This window comes from Dryobates pubescens, chromosome 1 (assembly GCF_014839835.1).
Source record: "Dryobates pubescens isolate bDryPub1 chromosome 1, bDryPub1.pri, whole genome shotgun sequence".
NCBI classification, from domain to species: Eukaryota; Metazoa; Chordata; class Aves; order Piciformes; family Picidae; genus Dryobates; species Dryobates pubescens.
In genome coordinates this window covers 52,829,346-52,848,007 of record NC_071612.1, presented here as the reverse complement: position 1 = coordinate 52,848,007, position 18,662 = coordinate 52,829,346, and the positions used below count along the sequence as shown (strand labels likewise).

The 18,662-nt window shown below is 39.2% G+C and overlaps 1 protein-coding gene across 1 annotated transcript in view; it reads right to left on the bottom strand.

Moving 5' to 3' along the window:
- Positions 1-18,662, bottom strand: part of PALLD (palladin, cytoskeletal associated protein) — a 185,042-nt gene that overhangs the window by 25,844 nt on the left and 140,536 nt on the right. The window contains 1 exon segment of the mRNA XM_054165940.1: positions 4,462-5,157. Within this exon segment, the coding sequence (XP_054021915.1) occupies positions 4,462-5,157 (696 nt within the window).

The window sequence follows — 18,662 nt, the reverse complement described above, 5'->3', positions numbered from 1 at the left end:
CAGATCTGTTCAGTAATATGACATCATATGCATTTGAATTAAGGGAATGCTTGAGGCACAGGCCTGACTAAGGATGACTTATGCTAAATAAAACAAAGGTAAAAGTTCAATTATTTCTACCACCCAAGAATAAGTTATGAAACTGTAGCTGGAAAAAGATTAAAAATAATCATGCCTCAGAATTGGATAGGATCAAGGCTGGAATGAAGGAGACATATTTTTAAGCAAGTTTGATCCTTCTTAATGATTACATAACACAGACACTACTCACCTACAGACTGCATACCTACCATCAAAACCTTGCTTTTCTTAGGCTTATCTTTACAAATTCATTTTTACTCATGAAAAGAAGACTCTATTGTTTTTCATTCTCCTGTTCAGTTCCTTCCCACCTCAGCAAGTTACACCTCTACCTTATGCTGCACTGCTAACCATAGACAGAAAAGTGCTGTTTGTTTTCAAAGACATCAAGAGATGCCCATATATTTGATATCAATTTTTAAAATGTTATCTATTTTGTAGCTATTAATCTTAGCTGCATTCCTGATTGTTAGCAGTGTTATGCTGGAGCTGATGGTCAAGAAGAAATCACTAAAGTACTGACTGTTCCTGAATGTAGAAAAGGCTCCAGTCCCCATAGTCCTGAAATCCTGAGTAACTGCCAGAAGCATATGAAGACAAAACCTACGCAGGTCTGAGAAAAGGTAACATATCCTTTACTCTAGTTGATGAAATGCTACTCATTAAGGTCTTCACAACTATCAAGCACTATACCTGGCTTTTAAATTCACAGATGTTTCTGTGGCATTCAGATCTGCTTAAAATAAGGAAGTTATAAAATTAAATCCCCTGAAGAAAAAAATTTGCAGACCAAAGCTGCAGAACAATGGTTCAAACAGTTTCTCTCTCTTTTCAACAGGGATACATGTACTAATTCTCACAATTAAGTTCACTTGTCATCTTACAACATTATTAAGCATCTGGAAATACCATTTAGAAAAAGAACCACTTAAGATCATCTTGAAAACTAAGACTTTCAGATGCAATGATTGTCAGGATACTGGAGCTCTGTTATTTTGGCTACTGTCTTTGTTTCCACGTTAAAAGCCCAATCTCTACGTCTGAGCAACTTTAACTGATTAGATCTGGGATACAGCCTGGATTTCAAAGCTCAAGTAGAACAACCAGCATTCATCATATTTCAAAAAAGCCTTATATGGCATGTATTTTATGATAATCCTGTGCACATATTGCATGGTACACAAACAAAGCCCCCAGTATAAGCAGTTCCTAAGGACAATCAAGAAGTAGTGATCTGATGTCACAGATAAGCCACTGAGGTGTTGGTCTAACAGCCACTAAGTGGTACCCAAGCTATAGGAAAAGAAAGTACAACAAAAGAAATCAAGAAAATCTGAATAAAAGTTATCTAATGGACAGGAACAAAAATTGGGGGTTGGGAATGAATGCAAACCCTAATATTTGCTGGAATTTTTCCTAGTATAGAAATACTCACGTTCAGATATATTTTCCCCACATCCTCCAATTGCAATGTTTATTATTTTACCTTTACTCTGCTCCTACCACAAAACCAATCTGAATAAGAATGGTTGAATAATGAGGAGCAGATCTGCAGTTGTGCTAATAGTAATGAAAAAAATATTCAAATGTATGAAAAATCAAACTATTATTCAACAAATTCCACAGCATATCAAGATGCCTAACTACACCTATAAAAATATTCTGCAGAATTTCTCACTCTGCCAAAATATGGGGTTTTGAAATTATGGGAGACTCCTACAAGGCTAAATACTTGTTTTCTCTCAGGTATTTGGCTATCAGTACCCCTACCTGGGAGAGAAGAGAGTAAACAACCACCACGAAAAGACTATCAAATCAAAATCAGAACAGCGAATTATCCACCCTGAAATGCACACACACACGAAAATGCAGGCTAAGGGGAAAGGGACCATGAAAGCTCTGAGAGAAGATGGGGAAAACCATTTTAAGAACATTTTACTCAGTAAAAGCACTTGATACAAAAATATTGAAGTATCTAAACACAGTAGCAGGTACAAGTCAAATTCCACTGATGTTAAAATCATGAAGTTATTGTCTAAAGATGAAGTACTACCACTTCAAGCAGTGTATTTGGAATCTCTAGTAAAAAGTATGCCTTCTATCCATGAAGGGCATTTTGAACTCTGCCTAGTTCACTATTCTATTCTCAATATCACCGCTATATGTCTGATCAAGAAGCAGAGACAAAACTAACTGGCTGAATAACTTTGAATCCTCCAATTCATTCCCTGCAGAGCACACTGTCAGGAAAAAGTATCATCCTTTACTATCAATGGATCCTGGAATACATGGTGAGACTACGGGCTGAGGCTATGGGGTACTGTGAGCAGCTCAAAAACTACAATATCTCAGAATGTCAAATATGTTCCAGAAAAGAGGATTTTTGAGGATGAAGCAAACAAGTGAAAAGAAGGAGAAAATAAAGGTGTTGGGAAGAAAAGCACAAAGCAGAACAGACAAAAAGCGGTGGGAGGAAGGCAGGCACAGGGAAGAATTGCTCAGGAGTAGTATGATAATGATGGAAAACAGAACAATTAACTCAGCAAGGCACATCAGAGATTTATAACCTACACAGTAAAATAAAAAAGGAGAGGCCAGGGAAAAATTGGCATCAAACATCCATAACATTAGATTAGTAATATATTTTTTTTCTTTTTGCATCACACAGTACATCTTTTACCATGTTTTAATGTTATAATTCAGATGACAAATGCTGTGTGTGTATATATATACACACACACATATGTGTATATACATAAACTATACACACGCACATTCGGTACAGTTAACATGATCCAGCTCCCATCTGGACTACATTTCCTGAGGGAATGCAGGTCAAACAGTCAACCCTTATCCTCAGCTCAAAGCCTGAGGCTGCTGCCTTGTCCTCGGGAGGGATAGACACATCACCATGTGCATACTCAGACTAGGTGCTGGATTTGGGTAAGTGAGGAGCATGAGAAAGGGGCAAGCATCCTTGCAGAATTTTGTCTCTATCCAAAGATTGAAGGGATTGAGAAAAAACACAGCTAATGCCTCAAGTGAGCATGAACATAGCATAACAGAGAAAGCGTGACATAGGAGAGACTTGAGCTGCCGCATACAGAAGGAAAGTTGAAGCAGAACCCAGTTACTATCCAGAGCTATAAAGCTGTACGAGAGCCTTTTCTGGAAAACCAGGGGTAACTGCAGCCTTTTGAAGGCTCTGCTTACCTGTCCAGCTGTCAGTAAATTATTGACACAATTTTCAACCATCAGGATCAATAGAGAAACTCAGCCAGTGCAAAGAGCACAAGAAGATAGAAAATCACCACTATTCTGAGTGCAAGGGAAAACTGCACTATTTATTAGTCTTTCTCCTAAATCTCTTTTATGGCCAGGCTCCATAACAAGTTATATGACAGAAATCAAGATAATGCAATACCTCTTAAAGAATATACATGATTTATTACTTTGATATTTGTCTGCTTTCTTACTTCTCTTCCTTTTTATATCTTTGGACTGAAATAACAGAAGTTCCCACTGCAACGGTATGTAGCTGAGTAAGTCACCTAGATACTGTAGATATGTTTGGACAAACTTCTAGACAAAGCTATAAATAAGCCTTGGATACAGCTATTCTCATTTTTGTTCTTCAGCATGTCTCTTTGTTCTCTAAGAATGGAATGAGAGTCAAGTGCCAGTGGAAAGACAAACTGATCTATGATGGGAGCTGACATGCTCCAAAATACTATTCTGGCCTTTACAGAAGAGAAAAGCAGAAAACAAGCATGCAGAGTTGTTAGGGAAAGGGATTCTGTTTGTTTTTACGCACTGTCTTTCTAAATCTCCTCCTAAACCCTTTTCAAAACTTTCTCAGAACAAAATCTCTAGCCAAAAGTCAGTATATTGTTATGACTGCTCTGTTGTCAGATGTGTATTTTAACACTTTACACTTTAAGTATCACAAAGCTATAGGGAAAGCTATAGGGACTTCTGAACAATTGTCTCTTCACTTGATATTTCTCTACCTGAAGATATAATAGGAACACCTGACTTCAAGAGAACTGGGCCATGAGAAAGGTTTTCTTGGATGTCTTTTCATTGTCCTGGACATACAGAGGCTTTTGTTGCTGCTTTCATGTTTTCATAAACTCCATTTAAAGCTCTAGCTTCTCTAGCTTCTTCTATTTTGTGTTCTTAGTGTGTGACATTTTAAGAACCTCTGTAAGGATTATAAAACTATATCCCACCTCTAGCCAGAGGCATTTTCAATTCATGCAATTCTCCCTCTCAGGTAGCAGGTAACAACATCAGAGGAGACTAGAAAAGTATAAGATGAAGCAAGTACAGTAATGTTCAGTATAGTCAAACTCAAAGAGCTCATTAGCTGATACTTACGGAGGTGTCACTCCTTTTGGGAGGCCTAATGCGTTGACAGAGATGGGTGGTGGCTGGGATGGCAGCATGGAGCTGAGAAAAGCTGCTGGAGACTGGCCAGAATTAGAAAATCTGGGAGTCGGAGACAGGCTGTGGGAAGGTGAAGAAAGTGAAGGAAGAGGAGGGGGTGGAGGAGGTGGAAGTGGAAAGGAATCACACACTGGATATGTTGTGGTTGGACTAAAGACAGGTGGAGGAGGGGGCGGAGGGGATGGAGAAGAAGGAGACCAGGTGTACTCCCCTTCTGGAGCAAACTGCTGAGAGAAAGGGGGAACAGGCACTCTCCCAAACTGTTTTTGAGAAGCAGTTGGAGACATCGGGGAAGGAAGGCTGGATGTAGATGATCCTGAAGATGGAGTCACATAACCTGAAGCAGGGCTAATGTTTTGAGCAGCAATGAACTGCTTAGGCCGAGCATAGTTGAAGGAGCCAGAAGACTGCATGGTTGGGGAAGTATGAGAGTTAAGAATACTCATTGGTACAGGAGAGGTGACAGACTGGCTAGACTCCAGCTCTTGGAAGGAGGGGGGAGGAGGGAAGGAAGGAGAAGATGGAGAGTGATGATGCTGATCAGGTTGCTTTTGGTGATGATACCACTGGCCACTTTCTTGCTCCAGACGAATTTGGTTTTGCAGCTGCTGTATTTTTATAGGGTCCCTGTGGGAAGGAAGAAAAGACAAAAAGATGATCAGACATGCAGTGCTGTTTGGGGAGGTAAATGTTCTACTGATCTTTGAACTAGGAAAATCCAAAGGAAGGAAAAATTCAAAGCATTTGCATATCTTGAATTCTGCTATTTGTTCTGAGCTAAAACATTGCTACGAAAGTCTCGGTTTTGAGCTCAAGAGTGTGAGGTCTGTATGTGTATAAGAGAAGCTGACAGAACCTCCACTTGTTCAGAAAAGTAAATTATAAGACACTTTGAAGACACTTAGGATATTTTAAAGGAGTAATCCAGATAATATAAGTAATGGTAAAATTTCTTCTTTTCATTTCTTGCCTTTTTCATTCAACAGCTGTTTCAATAATAAGCCTCAGGTATTTACACAGCAATAACTTCAGCCTTGATTTCTGTTGTAGCCTTTGTGGACAGACCTAATTACTACCATACTTTTAACGAGGTAGACAACAGACCAACTTCTGCATCAGAAGCATTCATGTATCTGTAAATGAGCACAGAAGACTTCCAAGAAACCTTTGTAACCTAAGGAAATGGTGAACCGAGTTTCCGTGGTTTTAGTCTGACTTTTATTTTTCTTGACTTTATTCTTACATGTAGGTCCCAGGACATGTATCAGTGGATGTATCAGAGAATGACATTGAGATCAAAATTAACCGTGTGGTCTGTCATCTTAGAATGTATCAGATTGACTCGCTTAAAAATGGTTATGCTCCAGCTGGAAATCATAACTGTGTGGACATCTGGGGTATTGAGAGAAAGTTTCAGCACTTGCACATATACCTTTTCTGTATATTTAATATATAAATACTTTACTGCATACAAGTATGTCATTGTTTATACATACAAATTTAGGTCATTTGAGCACAGAATTTTAGAAGTGGTTTGCTTAATGTAGGGCATATGAATGCATGATTCTGGCACAATAATGTTTTTGTTGATAGCAACAAAATTAGAAATGTTAGTATCATCACATTTTCCACTCTAAGATTAATTTTAATGCTCTGTCCATCCACATTGCCCAGAAAATGTGGTGGGTTTTTTTTGACAATAATGCCACTTAGGCCAAAGGTCATTGTGTAGATAAGAAAAAGAGGAGTAAGCTTGTTTAGGGCAGAAAACTGTGCTTTTTTTTCTTTTGGGTCACAAAGATGGTTCGACTCCAGCAACATCAGTCATCTCACCAACAATACATATTTTAGTGCTTAAAAGGAGATTGCAATTTCCTTTTAAATGACATCAGTAACAAGAACAGTGTAATGTTGCCATTCTTCAACATAAATCTCTTTTCCCTAAATGGGCTAAAGCAACACAATTTTAGTTTCCATCATCATTTGGCTTTCTTCTCTCATGACAGAAATATTTCAGGTCACGTCTTACTGGGAAGACAAAGTCCTGTAAGATGACTACTTTTAGCTTATTTCTGTGTCTTCAGCTGACTATTTGTAGACCTACTGTCTCTAAAATTATGTACAAATAATACTTGTTTTCCATTATAATCACCTCCAATATTTTTTATTAATGTACTGAAGAAAAAAAAAGAGGAGAAATATAGTGTTGTAAATAGCATGTTGAATATAGAAGAAACTTAGCTGTCTCCAACACTCCTATGTTTACCCAACATGTGCTGAAAGCAAGTCAGAGTGTCTTGTCTTGGGACTTATTTATTTCCATTGTCAGGTCGCATGGAAATGTGCCCGGCCAACAGTGTAACACAAATGACCATCTATGGCGCTGTCAATGGTAAGGATATTACTACAGTGCCTGCTACTGAGCTGCTGCTGCACCAGTCCAGGCAGGAGTAAAGGCCAGATTCAGCCTAGGTCTATGAAAGTTTGGCAGAAAAATATGTGGTTGCTCTGCTTTAACACTAAGCTTGACTCAAGGCCATAGGAATATACATGCCTGTAAGTCAAAGTTTATTAGCCCAAGACAGCACTAATTCCATTTGCAAAGCTTTTGATCAGTTTAGGGTTGAGATAAAGCAAGTGCATGTCCGCTTGAAAAACAACATGCAGACATAATTATCACATCAGTCCATGTAGGAAAAGCCTTAAAGACCTTAGAGCAAATTTTCGTTCCAGTGGCAGAAATGCACAATCCTTGTCTGCAAACAAATGTTCTTCACTTCAGAGCTACTCTTTTAGCAGCAGATATTGTACTCTACGTATTAATTTCTTGAGCAGATGTATCCTAGTGATGTGACATTAAGAAGGAAAAAAAAAAGAAAAGAACAATCAATTCACAAGCATTCCTTTGCAATGACACTGACAGCAGTGGAAGCTCTACACAGGTAGGTCCCTGAAGGACAACACTGGTGTGCCACTCAGAGAGCCTAGCAGTCAAAATTATGCAAGGGAATTCGCTTGTTATGTTGACCTCATCAGTAGGGGAACAAAGAAGGTAATTAAAAAGAGCTCAGTTTTTGGATGAGATTACCGGAAAAATTAGTTTAATTGTAATTATACCCTATTTTCAATTAGCTGAAATATGTTTTGTAATCCCAGTGTTTTAAAGGGCACACATGCTTTCAGGGAATGCATTGAACTTGTTTAAACAATAGAGAAAAAAAACTTCTTTTCTCAGGCAGAGTTTTTAGTTTCACCCAATAATTCATGTAATAATGGAAGGATGAACCTTTAAAAGTAAGTTTTTACTAAAATTCAAGCAGTAAGTGGCAAAAGTAAGCAAACACACACATCACACCTAGGGTAAAGCAAATATTGAGCAGTTTTAGCAACTCACTGAAAAACAGGCCTAGTGATACATAAATATTTCCAAAAGGTCTGCTTGAGTGTTTGTTGGTTTTGTTGGCTTCCTCCTGCCCCCACCCCCAACCCTGAATCACAGAATAGTAAGGGCTGGAAGAATCATCCAGAGATTATCTAGTCTAACCCCCCTGCTAAAGCAGGGGCACCTAGAGCAGGTTGCATAGGATCTCACCATGGCAGGATTTTAGTATTTCCAGACGAGGAGACTGGGCAGGCTGTTCCAGCACTCCATCGACCTCAAAGTAAAGAATTTTTAACCTGTGTTCAGATGGAACTTCCTGTGTTACAATTTATGCCCACTGCCCCTTGTCCTGTTGCTGGGCACCACTGAAAAGACTCTGGTCCCATCCCCTTGACAACCACCCTTTAGATATTTATAAACATTTTTCAATATCATGTATGCTTAACCAAGATATGTGTATAGAACAGAACAGAATAGACCAGACCAGACCAGGTTGGAAGAGACCTTCAAGATCATCGCATCCAACCTATCATCCACCACCACCTAATCAACTAAACCATGCAACCAAGCACCCTATCAAGACTCCTCCTGAACACTCCAGTAATGGTGACGCCACCATCTCCTTGGGCAGCCCATTCCAACAGGCAATCACTCTCTCTGTGTAAAACTTCCTCCTAACCTCCAGTCTAAACCTCCCCTGGCGCAGCCTGAGACTGTGTCCTCTTGTTCTGGTGCTGTTTGCCTGGGAGAAGAGACCAACCTCTGCCTGTCTACAACCTCCCTTCAGGTAGTTGTAGAGAGCAATAAGGTCACCCCTGAGTCTCCTCTTCTCCAGGCTAAGCAACCCCAGCTCCCTCAGTTTCTCCTCGTAGGGCTTGTGTTCCAAACCCCTCACCAACTTTGTTGCCCTTCTCTGGACACGCTCCAGCAAGTCAACATCCTTCCTAAACTGAGGGGCCCAGAACTGGACACAGTACTCGATGTGTGGCCTGTATACATTTTCAGATGTTCTAAAAGGCATGTTAAAAGTGTTAAAGAAATACAAACAGTAAAGGAGCAACATTTTATCGAAAACACACACTAGTTGCAACAGAGGTGAGGCTTCTGGCCTTGCATTGCCTAAATACAATTGCATGCACAGGTTTGGTTCTGGGCACTTGAAACCTGCTCGGTAAGGTGGCAACTTTCAGCACTACATGACAGTGAGAGACATTTGAATACAAATACTCAAAGGCAAGACAAGGTTTCTTGGAAGGCAGCTGCAGTATACTATCTTTCTAAAAGAAGAACACTCTGAGAAAATTGTGGACAGAGATGATCAGAATCTTCCCTAAAGATGCCAGTACCTATTTTAATAGCTACTCAAGAATTCATGCTTTTAGAATTAGACTATAACAGCCTGCACATCTCAGTTTCATAATGATTTTTCTTCCTGATACCTTCTTTGCATCACATTATTTTGAAAATTAATAAAGCAGTCATCATCTTTGAGAACTGAACTGTTGAGAACCACCATCAGAAACCATAACTCCAAGTGCGTGAACACATTGCTATGGAGGAAAGGAGATGGGTAGATGGTTGTACATCTGTGAAAGTCTCAACAGGAACTGGCTACTGGATTACAGAGGACATTACAGCAGATGGCATTTTCAGGGATGTTTTAAATCCTTCGTACTTAAAAGTTCTCTGTCAGGCTCATTCACAGGTTCCCAACACTAGAATATGTACCAGCTTTATTTTTAGCTGACATATCTGAGTTTGTGAAGAGTATATACAAAAAGTTATCCAGAGGAACAATGCCTGTCTTCTGGGAAGCATCATCCTATTTGCATTTTAATCAACTCCTCAGTATAACCTGCTTTGTGTACCTTTCAAATGCAGAAGTTTGCATGGAAGTTGTTCTATCCAGGCTATCTGTGTTGGAGAGGAATGTTCTCCAAAGGCAGGTGAAATAAGTCACCACAGCTAAAGAACCAAGATAGAATTTAAGTTTTTATATTACATTTAAAAAAAAATCCTGATCTTGGCCCTCCTTAACAAAACCAACAAAAAGCAGACAAAGAAAAGCTTTTCTCTGTTTGAAATAAATGCTCCTATCTCTCATGTATGGAAGAATAATGGGCTCACTTCTGCCTCAAGTCATTCCTGAGGGAAAGCTAGCTGGCCCCCTCACAGTCCCACCAGCCATCTGCCCTTTGAGAAATGGGCAGTGCAGTTCTACAGCAACATGCAAAACATACCTCTGAAAGGACAGGAATATTTTGAATGAAAATACTAACATTTAACCACAACATGAAAAGCCTAAACTAGTTTGGTAAATTAATATTTGAAACCACTGACAAGTTTGTATTTTGGGAGTAATGACTATTCAAGCCCAGGAAATCTACCTGCCAGTGAAGACCTAGCTTCTAACTCAATACTACTGTTTCAGAATCATGCCAGAGCTCTACCAGAAGTGAAACAATCATCATCACACTGTGTTAAAAAGCAAGAGCTTTCTCAGGTAACGCTGATTTCCACGTCAGCAAGTATCTACAACAACAACTTAAGATGGCAGCAAATTAATTAATAGCTGTGCTGAAAATAAGTACTCAGAATACAAAAGTAATTCCAATTAATCTATCCACTGAAGGAATATTTACTCATTTGTAGAACTGTTAAAAATGCACATGTATGACAAGGAAAGAAGGTGAAGGGAGAGCAGATGCTCCTTTTTACAAAAACTGCAAAGCATTCAACACGCAGACAGCCTTTGGACTGTGTTAATACAACACATTTACTCAAGCATCAAGTTTCCTAATGTTAAACAATCCCTTATATCATGAGAAAGAAATGTAGACTATTTTAAATCCTGCAAAAGTTCACATTTATGGAAGACTGGAATTATCACTTAAAATAAAAATGGCAGGGGGGTGAACATGGTGGGGCCAGTGCAGAAAGGACCAAAACCACATCACTTTGGGTTCTACCCTGCAAATATTCAGAGATATTTTGTTGTCTGCACAATGAGATTTCAGGGAGAGCAAGTTATCAACACAATTTAGTCCCTGTGGTGAATAACCAGAAAGCTGTAACTAGGTACCATCTCCAACAGCTGCAACCTTTACATGCTTTTATTACTTGTCCATCAAAGTTTAACAACTTGAAAATGCAGGTGAATAACAAATAACATTTTCCATATTTCATGTTAACATACAGGAGTGTTTATGATTTATTTCATTGCAACCTAACAGACTCTCATGAAAATCAGTATGGTGCAAGAGCTAACACAAGTACTCTATGATAAGGGTGCTATGAAACTTAGCTTGACTTTTGCCCTGAGAAACTTCACACACAGAGAAGCATAAACCATCTGCATTGTTTGTGAACTCTCTTGTAAGGAAATCCTGCCGTAATTTGGCTGTTAAAAGCCATTCTGTCTATCCTAAGAAGTGGCGGTTGTACCTGTGCCCGCTTTCCATTATGATTTGATTATCTGTCAAAGGCATCAAGGTGATTTTTGGATTAAGGAAACCAGCAGTAGCGATAGTGCCAATATTCAGTGAGCACAAGCAATTCTTTAGAGACAGGAACCATTTTTCATCTCTTTACACCACAGCAGGGACATTTTGCAAAAGGTGCACCACTGAGATAACACGTTTAGCTTGGGTACAGAAAGGGAGGAAATTGTGCTCTTGTGCATGTCCATTGTTACCAACAGTCATAAAGACACAATACAGCTAAACTTTGTATCACTGGTAGGGTTAAATCATAGCGTAAGTCTGGTAGTGAAAAAATCTGTCTGGCTTCAACAGTGTTACATAACTGGTGCACAGAATATCCAGTGATGGATGTAGTAAGTCAGAAAATTATACAAGTTTTACTGATAAAGAAAAAATGTGTGTTGCTATTAAGAGGCAAATTGTAACAAGGCATTAATAGCAATACGGGTCCCAAGACAGTAGAATTGAGTCTATCCTCATCAAGTTTGCAGATGACATCAAGCTGTTTGGTACAGTTGACATACCTGAGGGACAGGATGCTCTCCAGATGCACTTAGACAAACTTGAGAAATGAGCCTGTGTGAACTTCATAAGGTTCAAGAAAGCCAGGTACAAGGTCCTGTATCTGGGTTGGGACAATCTCTGCTGTCAATACAGACTGGGGAGTGAAGGCATTGAGAGCATCCCTGTGGAGAAGGATGTAGGTGTGCTGAAGGATTAAATACTATGAGCCAGCAATATGAGCTCTCAGCCCAGAAAACCAATCAGACTGGTCTGCATCAAGAGAAATGTGGCCATCAGGTTGAGGGATGTGATTCTGCCACTCTGCTCTGGTAACACCTCACCTGGAGAACTGTGTTCATCTCTGGGGCCTCGAGCATAAAGGAACAGACTTGCTGGACACAGAGGAGGGCCACAAAGATGATCGTGGTGCTGGAGCATGTCCCCTATGAAGGCAGGCTGAGAGTTGGGGTTGCTCATCCCGGAGAAGTGGAGGCTCTGACAAGACCTTATAATAGCCTTCCAGTATTTAAAGGTGGTCTTCAGAAAAGATAAAGAAGGACTTTTTATCAGAAAATTTAGAGATGAGGTGTTCCTAGCTGAAACAGAGTACATTTAGATTAAAGGAAGAAATTCTTTATGGTGAGGGTCTGGAACACCATAGAAACTGCAGACACACCTTCCCCAGAAGTATTCAAGACCAGGCTGGATAGGACTTTCAGCAACCTGGTCTAGTGAAAGGTGACCATTCCCATGGCAGGGGGATGGAACTTTAAGGTTTCTTGCAACACAAACCATTCTATGAACTCATGACCTGGAATGCAGGAATGAACTGGCCTGCAAATAGACAAGTAGGTCTTCTGCCTCCAGTGCTATATCATGTAGAAGGTTATATTCTGTTGTGATTGCAAAGAAAACATGTAGAGAAAAAAGTATGTATAAAAGTTTGAAAAACTGTACTAGTCTAAACCTAAAGGTAAACAGAAGAGAAGATGAACAGCCACTCCTCTTCTAGATGTAGTATGATACATTTTCTCACTGGAACAGCACATGCCTACTTGTCTTGAAATTTCATTTTAAATGCAAGTTCCAAGATGCTCTATAAATCATCACATTTCATCTACCACTGGCTGCCAGAGTTATGAAATGTGCTTATGATATGCCTACCTCCCAACAGTTACAGTGGACCTAAAACTGGACTTCCATGCTTTCAATATTACTATTCCAATATTTATCAAGCATCTGCTCTTTGGTTTACACACAATGACAATTGTTCTGTAGAAACATTTCTGCAAAGAGCTGTCAAATGCTCAGTCTGTTCATGCCCAGCAGAATCTCTGTGGGCTACACTTGTCACAGAGCAGAGGGAAAACTCCAGCACGTGTGGACAGAACAGCCACAATGGAGTATCTTAGTAAAACAAAAACACTTCGGAGTGCAGCAGATACAGTATAGGTCAGCCACTGCATTTAAAAGACCAATAAGAGCTCTTTGTAGCCTTGGCTGTAACAGGAGATAGAACTTTATCTGCTTGTGTAGACTCATGTATACTAACATATTTCTGGTTTATCACACTTTTTCCTGTCAGCAACTTGCATCAGTTTCAGTGATACCTGCCTGACGAACACTTTTGTGACCTATTTTGTATTGGGAACAATCAAGGTGTGGATCTCCATTCATTTTGTTGGACTATTTTTGAAAATAAAATTGAGTTTGTAAGGCATTAACACTTTTTATGTAGCTAGACATGTACTTTTGTTTTTAAAAAGCACCTCCCAAAGCATAAGAGAGACAAGGACATTTATGATACCCAAAATGCTACTAAAACACCTTTAGATATATAGAGCTACTGCTTTTTACAACTGCATGATAAACACAATTATAACAAAGACATCTAGGGCAAATTGTAAGGAGTAAGCAAGCTTGCAGCCCTTCTCCATGACTGAATCCTACACCACACTGTAATTTCCCCTTTGCTTTCTATAAATCAAAAAAATAGTATCTGTTAGCAGAATTACTGAGCAAAACCAACATCCACTTGTAGTGCACAGATGTCACTGCAGTCAAAATATACTTTTAAATATGCAGAATATATTCTGCTCCCAAACAGACAGAACAGATATGGCCAGAACTAATCACATTCCCTATCCATCACCAAGAGAAACATCCTGAAATTGCACACTTCTGAAACAGACACTCAAATTAACTTTTTGCTATGGCAACACATAATTTGAAATAGCATTTCCTTGGCAAACAGATGAAGTGATTTTATGGTGAGAATTTAACATTTTTTTAAACTGCTGTTAATTCAGCTTTCAGTGCATTATTCTGAAAAGCTTCAATGAAATACCATTATACATTACATATGAACAACAGAGCAAATAATTGCTTTTGGACTTTTGAGTGAAAATACATCCCATAAGGATGAATCCCTTCAGGTACGGTCTATTTCTTAATATATGAAGTGACTTCATATATGAAGAGACTTACACAGTAAGGACTTGTTCCCTGAATTAAGCTGTGCCTTGAGTGACATTCAATGACATAAAAAAGAAGGGATTGTACAGGTAAATTGTCACTTGTTACGGTCAAATACTGTGCCAGTGATTCTGAATGGCTAGTCCCTTCTCTAAAACTGTTTTGCATCTTGCTTAGCTCCCAGTACAAGAAGGCAGCCTTCTTAGCCAGGGAAAAACAAGAGAATGGACCGAGCTTCATCTTTCCCAAATAAAGTAGTAGCCAGTGTAGTGACTGGCACAAAACAAAGAACTACATAGAATAGAATAGAATAAACCAGGTTGGAAGAGACCTTCAAGATCATCGCATCCAACCTATCATGCAACACCACCTAATCAACTAAACCATGCAACCAAGCACCCTATCAAGACTCCTCCTGAACACTCCAGTAATGGTGAGTCCACCACCTCCTCGGGCAGCCCATTCCAATGGGCAATCACTCTCTCTGTGTAAAACTTCCTCCTAACCTCCAGCCTAAACCTCCCCTGGTGCAGCCTGAGACTGTGTCCTCTTGTTCTGGTACTGGTTGCCTGGGAGAAGAGACTAACCTCTGTCTGACTACAACCCCCCTTCAGGTAGTTGTAGAGAGCAATAAGGTCACCCCTGAGTCTCCTCTTCTCCAGGCTAAGCAACCCCAGCTCCCTCAGTCTCTCCTCATAGGGCTTGAGTTCCAAGCCGCTCACCAAATAGATCAGCACTACTCCTGAAAGGACAGTAAAGACACATCTGAATTTGTGCTTCAGCCTGGATCAGCAAATCTCCAACTGTTCCCATTTGTTTGTTCTCCAGTTTGTGTCTTGGAGAAACCTCTCAAGAACTGATTCCCTGTCAGAGACAAATGTTAACAAACTCCAGCAACTAATGAGCTTCAGTCCACAGGAGCAGACTAGAGCTAGTGCAATGTGTAAAACCCAAACCCTAAAACTCAGTGACTCTGAAATTTGTAGGGTAGATACCATGCCCTCACAGAATGTTTTTTTCACTCTAGATCTATCCTTGTTTTGGTAGTACTACTTGATTAATGTAGAGTACCGAGCAGATGTCCAAACAAGCATGTTGTGTCTAGGCAAACCATACAATCTAGAAGTCTTTTAAAAATAAGTGTGTGCAAAAGTCTCAAGTTCTGGGAAGTTAAACATATAGCTTACTAAACAAATGTGCAAAAAAATTAATCCCTATTTATTTATAGGTTTCTTGAAATAGTTTAAGCATACAGCATATTGATGTATAATATAGTAAAAAATAAGGTATCAACATATCATGCACATTATTCAACATTTACAAATCTGGAAACAATGTATGGTCCCATCCTAGACAACAGTTTTACTATTTTGTATGCTGTAGTACAGAGTTCACTATTTGATTGCCTGAAGCTGACCATCAGAGTTCAATTAACCCCACTCCTTCATTCTGCCACCCAGTAAAAACCCTCCAGACAAAACCAGCATGTCTTGTTTGTCTTCAGTTTGATCACAGGATAGGCTGTTATAAAGAAAAGTGTATTCCTCAAGATTTAAACCCCTTTTGTCTGAGAACTGTGAAAGAAAAGTCTCAATTTATGGACTCATTATTTTGATGACTCAGGCACCTTCTTAGCCTGAAGATGGACACTCTGAGAAAGAGTATTAGCTAAGAGACAGCACTTGTCTGATTTGAAGGTCCCAAGCTGTATTTTCCCATATTTATCTATTAAGATTACATTGTGTTAAAACTTTCCAGAATGAAGAGGATCAACACCAGTTTATGTTTTGTCCATACTGATTTTATGATTTTTTTTTAACATTGAATAGTTACACAGTATATATAAACTGTTTCCTTATTATAACTGGAGTATAGAATAGAATTAACCAGGTTGGAAGAGACATTTGAGATCGAGTCACTATCTAATCAACTAAACCATGGCACCAAGCACCCCATCTAGTCTCATCCTAAACACCTCCAGTGATGGTGACACCACCACCTCCCTGGGCAGCCCATTCCCATGGCAAATCACTCTTTCTGTGAAGAACTTCTTCCTAACATCAAGCCTAAACCACCTTTGGCACAGCTTCAGACTGTGTCCTCTTGTTCTGGTGCTGCTTGCCTGGGGGAAGAGACCAACCCTACCTGGCTACAATCTCCCAGGTACTTAGATTCCATTTAGAAGCTACTAGCAGATCAGTATATTTTTAAAACAAAACAAAAATTCCATGCTTTGTTTCCATTATTTTACATAACATGTAAAAGTAGCAATAATTTCTTTCACATTAAAGTCAACACCACCTGTATGTAAAAACCTTCTCTTAAAGTATCATAACAACTTGGACTCCAGGCCATCCTCTACCTCACAAGTAACTGAGACTGAAAAAAAGTCTGCTATGGCTGTGGTTTAATAAACAACCTATAGCTCCATATGGAAAATGTAATTTTGTATTTTTAGGTTAAAGACGGATTTTGACAATACTAAAATTGGTAGCTCTACAGTCCACAGGAGTGTGGGTCCTAAGGTTCTTCCAGTATGAACAAAGTGGTTCCAGGTGATCCTCTGTTCCTCTCAGTCATATTCAGATCACTGTATAATTCTGTTCTGCCTTCAATTTTATTTCTCACTGACCGTCTTTGGAACTACTGTCTTGTTTTCACTACCCCTTGCGAGCTCCAGAAGTAAGTAATATCAAAATTCATGGCTTTACCTTCTACCTCAGTTGACATGCTAGCTTCTCTAAAAAAGCATGCTTCACTCTTTGGAAAACACTGGCCTAAAATACCCTTGTCTACCACAGTTTTCTACTGTGAACTAAAGTGTACTATTGGGCGTCAGAACCCACATGACCTTCATATGTCTGGGACACTTCACTAAAGCTAGTTGGTAGTCACACAAAAAACATTCACGGTAAGTACATTGATCCCGTTTCCCAGTTGAAGTATCCCTCTGTTCTTTTTCTGTTGCAGGGAGAAACCTCAAACACCGCACTGAATACAAGTGTTACACAACGACCAAAGTGGTTGGGTTATTTGAGGTCAGCTAATCCATCAGACAATGTGTATAAAATACAATAATTTTTTAAATCATTCCTCATTCTGAAAAAAAATAATACAAAAGTCAAAAATCTAGAGCATTAAAAAATATTACAGTTTTCTTCATAGAGGGCAAAATAAGGCAAAGACATGTAAGTTCTCCAACTAGCTGTGCCATGTATCAGGGAAAGTGAGCACCCAGATTTGCAGACTGAGCTGCTTAGCATTTTTGTTTGAAAGAAACTAAATTTATTCCCCTAGAATCATCCTCTTTTGCAAGCCAAGATTCTAATGAGCCCATACACTTCGACTTACCACACTAATTACATTCTCACGCCCTAAAGGCAATGTTGTCTGAAGCTGTTCATTTTTTTGGTCATTTCATAAACCTTCAGAGACTGAGGTTTTCCAAATGGATTTCAAGACTGTGATATTAAAGTTACTTAAATAATAACTAATCCACCAGACCTTAGTTTTAAAATGGGGAAATAAACTTTGCTAAGCAAGAACTGATAGCACATAATTCTTGCTGTACCCTGTCCAGGCAATACTTCACAGATTAGTTATGTCTGATCCTCTACGCTAGGGAGAACTATTGTCCTCAAGAGCCTAATACTGGAAATTGTATCTCATGATCCAAGAGGTTTTGTATTGTTTAAATGTGTCTTATGTTTAAAATCTGATATTTGAAATTGAGAGGAATCTGTAAGGCAACAGGCCCAACTTGATGAACATACTTCATAATTGCAGGAAATGTTTTTTGACCCTTAGTTGACTCAAAATTTTTTCTCATGATTTTTTAGCATCATAATCGACTTCCCTAATGAATCATTCAGAATGAATGAGAAAAGATCTGCACACTTGGAAACAGCAACAGAATTTAAAACATATTTTAAATGGCCTTATATTTTCAAAACAAGTTCCAGTAAACCAGTACTGGATTTGTGATAATAATCTGCCTTTTTATTCTGGCCTTGCTGCACTTCAGTTTGCTGTCATGTTGCCCTAATCCTTCTAGTTGAAAGGAGATGCATAGGGAAATGTTCTCATCATCTTGTCTTTGGCATCTCACTTACACGAATAGTCTCCTAGATAGTCAGTGAAACCTCCAGAGTGCAGTTCAGAGTGTGTAAATTAGATGGCTAAATGTCAGAATGTATGAAGATACTCCTATGAAAGCATCTTTAGAAGTCATCCCAATAAAGCACAAGTTTTAAGGTAAAGACAGGTGACTTGGGTTTGAGCAGAAAACA